Genomic DNA, 6,829 nt, shown 5'->3' with positions numbered 1-6,829 from the left:
TAAGACTACAATAGTCAAGTAGCTAAATTACCAGGCATTGTTCTCTTCAAAAGAAGAAGAAGAAGTTCGAGATCATTGTCTTAGTTTTACAGAACATGTAAGTAATTTTGCCGAAGGAAGCTGCAGGCAACAAGCTCCAAGATCGATAAAATCTTCTTGCTCACACGTCTAATCAGAGCACTGTGTCAGATAATAAACCCAATAACGCGATTAACTGTAGTACCACTAGCATTAGTCCCATCTTATTCCACGGTCACCACTAATAACTATTTACTGTGTCATGTGCCTGGTGGGGTGCATGCAGGCAAAGCATGTGCAGAGGTCGCCACCGCTCAGAACTCTGGCGCCGGCGAGTACGCCTCGTCGGCGGGCACCACCGCTGACGCAGACGAGTTGACCAGGTTCAGTATACTGTTCCAGTAGTTCTTCTCCTCCTCCGTCTCGCCCGCCTCGGCCGTGTCGTCCCTCGCCACCGGCCTCGGGTTCTGGCTCAACGAGCCGTCAAGAAGCAGACCGGTGAACCCTGCCGCCTCGGCGAAGCCCGCGTCGGCGGCGTCGGCGTCGCCCCAGTTCTGGTCCTTGCACGCCTCCTCGTACGCCTGCATGGGCTGCATGGCGGCGCGCGCGGCGGCCGCGGCGCTGTGCGCCTCCAGCACCGACGCGAGCGCGGCGCTGTCGGCGAAGCTGAGCGTGGACGTTGGCGAGTCGAGCCCCGGCGCGGCGGCGTGGGCCGCCGACAGGTACTGCGCGGAGGAGGAGGCGGAGGCGGCGAGCGCGCGCAGCTTGGCCTCGCGCGCCAGGCGCGCCTCGGCCTCGAGCCGCGCGCTCTCCCACTGCGCCGTGTGGCTGAGGTGCGCCGCGGCCTTGGCGTGCTGCGCGCCGGCCGCGCCCTCGGCCCCGCCGCCCCCCGCGCCGCCGGGCACGTCGGAGCGCGGCTTGTGCGTGACCGGGTCGATGCCCATCTTGGCCAGCCGCTTCTTGAGGTGCGTGTTCCAGTAGTTCTTGATCTCGTTGTCGGTGCGCTTGGGCAGGTGCGTCGCGATCGCCGACCACCTGCACACACACACGCCGATCGCAAATGAAAAATAATCTCAGGACATGATGGTTAAAATAAGACCATCTCGAAAAGTAACCGTGAGAGTGGGCATGGCATCGGCGTTGTACTCCGTAGAGAGAGACGCCAGAGATGCATGATGGGATGAGGCGTGGGAGTCAAATGGCAAGAGAGCAGGTGGCCAGAGTGGCCCAAAGCCAGGCCCAGGCTTGGTCCACGACGATCCATAAATGACAAGCTTCAATGCCGAATCATGTAAAAAGAGAAAGGAAAATTCGGGGGAGAGCCACACATGGCCCAACTTTTTCACTCCTTTTTCCCAAGCCGATGCGTGCATTCATTGATTGATTATTAACCCGTTCTCGCCACCAGTACGTATTACTTTTCTTTTTTCTTTTTGGCAAAACGCTCTCACTGTTGATGCATAGTCGTTCTACGGGCTGAATGATGGACGCTTCTCTCTCTGTTTTTTCTACAGTGCGAGGCAGAAGAACAGCACTACCACTAGCTAGTTCTGTACTGCACAGCAAGGCAGACCGACATACAGACATACAGTAACAGTTAAAACAGAGGGGATTGTTCGTCTTGTACGTGCTAGTGAGATCGCAATTCGAAGGGTAAATTTCACGCAATGCTGGGATGGGAAAACATGTGTACGTCGCTACGACTCGGCCAAGAGCAGTACATGCAGCGGCTACGTTTTACTCGTATCTCACGGCCCTCCCAGTGTAAGTATGTACCACCCCGCTACCCATAAATGTGTGAAGACTACGGTGGAGCTAGCGTGTTCTTGACTTCCCCGGACTCGGGCAGTCGGCGACCAGCATCGTACGTACTCTACTCTATTGGCAGTCAAAATTGTTGCAACCACTAAATAAGGGACCAGATTCCATCATAATTAGGCGGTGAATTAAGTGAATTCTGGGTGCAAACTAAGCGGCATATGTAGGACAGTTCGTCCATGATGGGCTGGGATGGGTGATGACCTGTTGCCGAGAAGCGCATGGAGCTGGATGATGGTCTGCTCCTCCTGCAGGCTGAACTTGCCCCTCTTGATGTCCGGCCGGAGGTAGTTGGTCCACCGGAGCCGGCAGCTCTTGCCGCACCGCTGCAGCCCTGCAAATCAAAGATTACGCCCGGTTTCCCATCATTCATGTCAGCAATGACCCAAGCAACATAGCAAAGCAGAATGCAGGAGGAGCACCCGGGAGGGGATGAAGTTGGGGTGCAAGAGCTAGCAAATTGGATGAGGTCGGGGTGCTCACCGGCCTTGGCCGGCAGCGAGCGCCAGCAGCCGTGGCCCTGCTGCTCAATGTAGGAGAGCAGCTTCTGGTCCTCCTCCGGCGTCCACGGCCCCTTCTTCAGCCCCTCCTTCTCGCAGCACGGCGATCGCCCCATCGCCCCTCCTGCCGGCCCGATCGATCGCAGCACAAGCTCTCCCTCCCTCGCTCTCCTTGCGCTCCCACGAACGAATTCCTCCCCCTTTTCTTCTTGCTTAAGTTAGTGCCGAGTAGCCTGGCCTGATCAAGCGAATTGACTACGGGAGATCTTCCTGGCAGGGCACTGTGAGTGACTACGCGTACAGTAGCAGCAATGTATGCTGCCAGTGAGCAGAGTAGGAGTAGTAGTGGTGGTAGAGAGAGAAGTGAGGCACCGATCAGTGGCGTGCAGTGCAGCGCAGTGTGGCTCGCTAGCTTTGTGGTGTGTGTGTGTGTGTGTGTGAGGTCGGTCGGTGTAGAGGCATAAATAGAGGAAGGAAGGGGCGCCCGCGGTGGGGCCGGGCGCGATATCTTCTTCGGGCGCTGCGACCCTGCCTGCCTGCGCCGCGGGGCCGGGCGTCAGCAGCGCGAGGGCAGGACCGGGATTTCGCTCGCGGCGATGGCCATGGCCATGGGTGGCAATCGCGATCCACCCGATCAGAGGGCGTGCATTTAATCGGATCGGAGCCGGACCCAGATGGTCCTCTCCTCTTTGCTTGCTTGCGGCCTCCCCCCTCCCCTCCCCTCCCCTCCGCGCTGTGAGGTGGACGGCGTACGGCGTGTCGTCTTCCTGCGCCCATCGCCCATCGCCGACCCCCCTCCACGCCTTCATGGCGCACGGCCCCTCCCCCCTCCCCCGCCGCGAGACACTATTTTCATCGCCGCCTCCCGCACATGCGCACGCAAACCGAATCCAATCCAATTTCTCCTACCAGTAACTTGCTACTAGCATACCTCATCGATGAAACGAACGGTTCCCAGATGCAAATTTTACCCTAGAAAAACGTATGCATGCACGCAAGATCTAACCGGGCTTGGCTGCGCGAAACGGCAACGTGCACGGCGCCGGCGGGCCGGCGGGGAGGGGCCACCGGGCTACCTACACCGCTGGCCGGTCCTGTAGGTTCGTACTACGCGCTGCCTGTGCTCGGCGATGGATGGAGACGGGGATGCGTGTTGTGCGTGCCTTATCGACGCGCATGCAATTGCAACATGGCCCCGGGTCCGATCCGAAACAGGCGACGGGGGCTTTCCCCGTCCGTCTGGAGGATTGACCTGATGGCAACGTCGCGGCGATTCCGGGAAACCATTTGTTCCACTCATTCAATTCGGTGCCGCGCCCCATAAGTGGTGCGTGTCAGCTCCGCTTCCTTTCCCGGGGCTGGGCTTCAGAATTTCTCCACGTCCGTCGTCTCCTCCCCTCCTTCCTTCCGTCCTGGTTACTACTTTCTTAGTTCTTACTTGAAGGGGTCGATCGCTCGCCCGCCGTTTCCATTCCAGGGCTACTGCCACTGCTACTGCTAGCCTCCCGGATTGCGCAGGTGGCCGAGGATTAAATTTGCTCTGTTGGGCCCTATGCGTCGCGGCTTAAGTGGTTCCTCGAATTAGCCGGCTCTTCGTTTCGGGCAAGAGCTCTATTCAATTCCTCGCCGCCCTCCGCTGCATCTCCGCGAGTGTGAAACGCATTTTCAGCAGGTTCCTCCTTGGGGAATTCTGCCCGTTTCTAAAAGTGACAGAGGAAAGACTCAAGTCTTTTCTTCTTCTTCTTCTTCCCGTCCTTATTCGGTCATGTACAATTGGTCTTGCCATCAAGTTCGTGGGACGAAATGCCTACTACCAGTAGTCCAGTCCAACCGGATCGATGGCCACCGTCGGTCCTTAATGCAAGCACGCAGCGGAGACTACGGAGGAAGAAAGTTACAGTATGTGTACCGTAGCAGTCAGTAGCAGTACGCCGTACGGTCTAGTAGGGGGGAGACTGGTGGAACACTCTGTAAATCCTGCCAACCTGCAATCGCGAGGCCTGGAATGGCTTTTGCAATTTATTCCGATGTTCCCATGCGTGGCCATGGCCAATCGCCACAGGACCACCGCAACGCAGCAGGGAAGCGAGGGAATCGTTCGCGGTCACAAAGCCACGAGCACGAGCGCGTGTGCGTCTTCGCGACGAGTTAACCGTGTGTTTTTCTTTTCTTTCTCTCACATTTTCCCAAGCCTGCATGCATGCGTCAACCTCAGACTCTCTCAGTTATGTAGGAGTCCGTTTTCCGGTGCTCTGTGGAAGCGAGAAAGAAAATGCCGTAGCGCATCGTTCGTCGGAGATGCTATGCTATCTCGGCTACATCATCCGTGTGCGTCCCATTATCACGGCGTAGATCCATGTTTTTTGCTTCCAAGAACACTTCATGGCCTTTCCTTGGCGGGCAGCTATAACATTACTCGCTTCGTCAGTGACGCACACGGAGAACGTACTCAACATGTAGTACGTCGTAGACCGTCCAATCAGCTCTGCATGCCACGGCAACAAAAACCCTTGATGGTATTCAAACCCAACGCCCAAGGTCGAGTCTCCAACAGAGCAGAGCATGGCAGAGTGGTTGGGTGACTCGGCCGCGGTTCCAACCGGTGTTTAATTAGTGCAAATGAAAAACTTTGAATCGCCTGCTCAAGTAGATCGCCGCCATGAGTACGTATGCATGCCCGGTGTCTGGCCTGCAACCGGAAAAGAGAACCCGATGCGTCCATACGTGATCCACTGCCCCCGTACCCTTCCGGAAGCTCGATGCGGCCTCGCCACCAGATCCGACGGGGACGTCTCTGCTCGGCCTCGGCCACGCGGATTTCTTCCTCCCGTCCCGAGCCACTTCCGGAATTGCTCCGTCCTAGGAGCTGAAAGCAATGTGCGATGGGGACGGCATTGATGAAACAGGACTCGTTTGCCTCCATTAATATTTGGAGCTGGTATTAATATTTGTTGGATACAGCCTTTCTTCTCGTCTCATCTACTCACCTGGTATTTGATGAAGGTTGCAGAGATGATTTGCACATACAAAAGCCGAAGCGGATTAGGAGCACCCTGGTGCTCCACCCACCTATATTCAAGAATTTTTTTTAGTAATTCCAAAAAAGGTAAAAAAATCCCGGAACCTTTTTGGAATCAAATATAAGCATGTATTATACCTGTATAAAAAACTTGGTCGATGAATGATTCATGTTGACTTCAGAAACAAAAAATATGACAACAATATATCATGAATAGCACTTGTATGTAGCGTTTTTTTTTCCTGGCAAATCTTTGACCCTGAACACAATGAAAGTCATTCACTGTTTCATCTTTTTATATGAGTGTAATACTTGGTCATGTTTGATTCCATAAAAAGTTTCGGATTTTTTGTACCTTTTCTTCTGAATTACTGAATTATTTTCGAATATGGGGGGTATGGCACCGGGTGCTCCTAAGTATTTTCGAATACAGAATCACCATATTGCCACCTCATTAGTCACACACTCAATTTGATACGGAGGGAGGAGTGCTACTTAGCCCCAGACCGAACAGTAAACCGACAGTAGAAAGAAAAGGTGAGGTGAAGTACGAGTTTATTCAACTCGTGATCTACTGACACGGTCAATGTGCGTGTTGGCTGGACCAGCAGCAGCAAGGAGCAAGCACATAGTCAGCACATCACGATAGGACTCTCGTCTTTTAATAGCTCCTGACATTGGCAATGCACGTAGAGCGGAAGTTTCTTTCAAAAGTTGATGAAAATCTCACATTGTTTCAGTGGCTTGCAAGTTTTTCCCTCATTTTTCCCCACGATGCGTCTCCTGTTTGTACACTTCGTGTACTGTAGGTGGGTCCACACGTCAGGGAACACGCAAGGCCGCACCGCTTAAATGCGCCTGCGTGAGCTATATTATGGCGCAAAACGCAGCGCATGGTCCTGGTAAACCTTTTTCCGGGTCCTTTTCTTCCCGGCCCTGTGGGTTTTACTGGTTTTTGGTCAGGGAGAGCAGCTGACTCCTGGGTTGAGCAGGCAAATATTGAATGTGGCTGCTCCTTTCTCTGACTCTCGTCTCCTTTTCCCTTTCTCCACTCCTCCAAGAAAATGATCTTGTTGTACTCAAAAGGGCCAGGGCATTCACTATTCTGATCTGATCTGATTCCATGTCAACTGGCCATAGGGTGTGGAGCAGTACTCCTAGTACTATTTGTTTTGCTCCAAATGGGCGAGGGCGACCAAGATTCCTACGATTTTAGCTTCAGAAGTTGGACAGATGGACTAAATGCTTGAGAAGATAGTGATTTATCGTCGTTACGATAAACTAGCAGTACTACTATTTTTTCTAGATTTGGGGCGACGAGGGCTTTGCTTTTCGGAATTACTAAAAATCTGATGTCAGTTTTCTATATGCGTGCCGTGAACCCCGTTTTCATCGTTCCATGTAACACACATATGACGGAGCAGAGGGGCGTAACACGTTAGATTTTGTTTTCGCGCCGAAACAAAAGAAACGT

At 53.9% G+C, this 6,829-nt stretch overlaps 1 protein-coding gene across 1 annotated transcript; it reads right to left on the bottom strand.

The window, feature by feature from the left end:
• Positions 1 to 2,795, bottom strand: LOC147985813 (transcription factor MYB16-like). Its single transcript, XM_087544310.1, has 3 exons — positions 2,320 to 2,795; positions 2,041 to 2,170; positions 1 to 1,053 (listed from the first exon to the last, which is right to left on the bottom strand). The coding sequence occupies exons 1-3, from the start codon at positions 2,450 to 2,452 to the stop codon at positions 333 to 335; spliced, it is 984 nt and encodes a 327-aa protein (XP_087400436.1). The 5' UTR covers positions 2,453 to 2,795; the 3' UTR covers positions 1 to 332.
• Positions 2,796 to 6,829: the final 4,034 nt, after the last annotated feature.

Source organism: Triticum urartu, chromosome 2A (genome assembly GCF_056163025.1).
Source record: "Triticum urartu cultivar PI428250 chromosome 2A, HENAU_Tu73, whole genome shotgun sequence".
Taxonomy (NCBI): domain Eukaryota; kingdom Viridiplantae; phylum Streptophyta; class Magnoliopsida; order Poales; family Poaceae; genus Triticum; species Triticum urartu.
This window is presented reverse-complemented; position numbering and strand designations above follow the sequence as displayed.

Coding starts and splice junctions, on each gene's coding strand:
- LOC147985813 (XM_087544310.1), bottom strand. CDS start 2,452: ATGGGGCGATCGCCGTGCTGCGAGAAGGAGGGGCTGAAGAAGGGGCCG. Junction 2,171..2,319: donor CTCGCTGCCGGCCAAGGCCG/GTGAGCACCCCG, acceptor TTTGATTTGCAG/GGCTGCAGCGGTGCGGCAAG. Junction 1,054..2,040: donor CATGCGCTTCTCGGCAACAG/GTCATCACCCAT, acceptor GTGTGTGTGCAG/GTGGTCGGCGATCGCGACGC.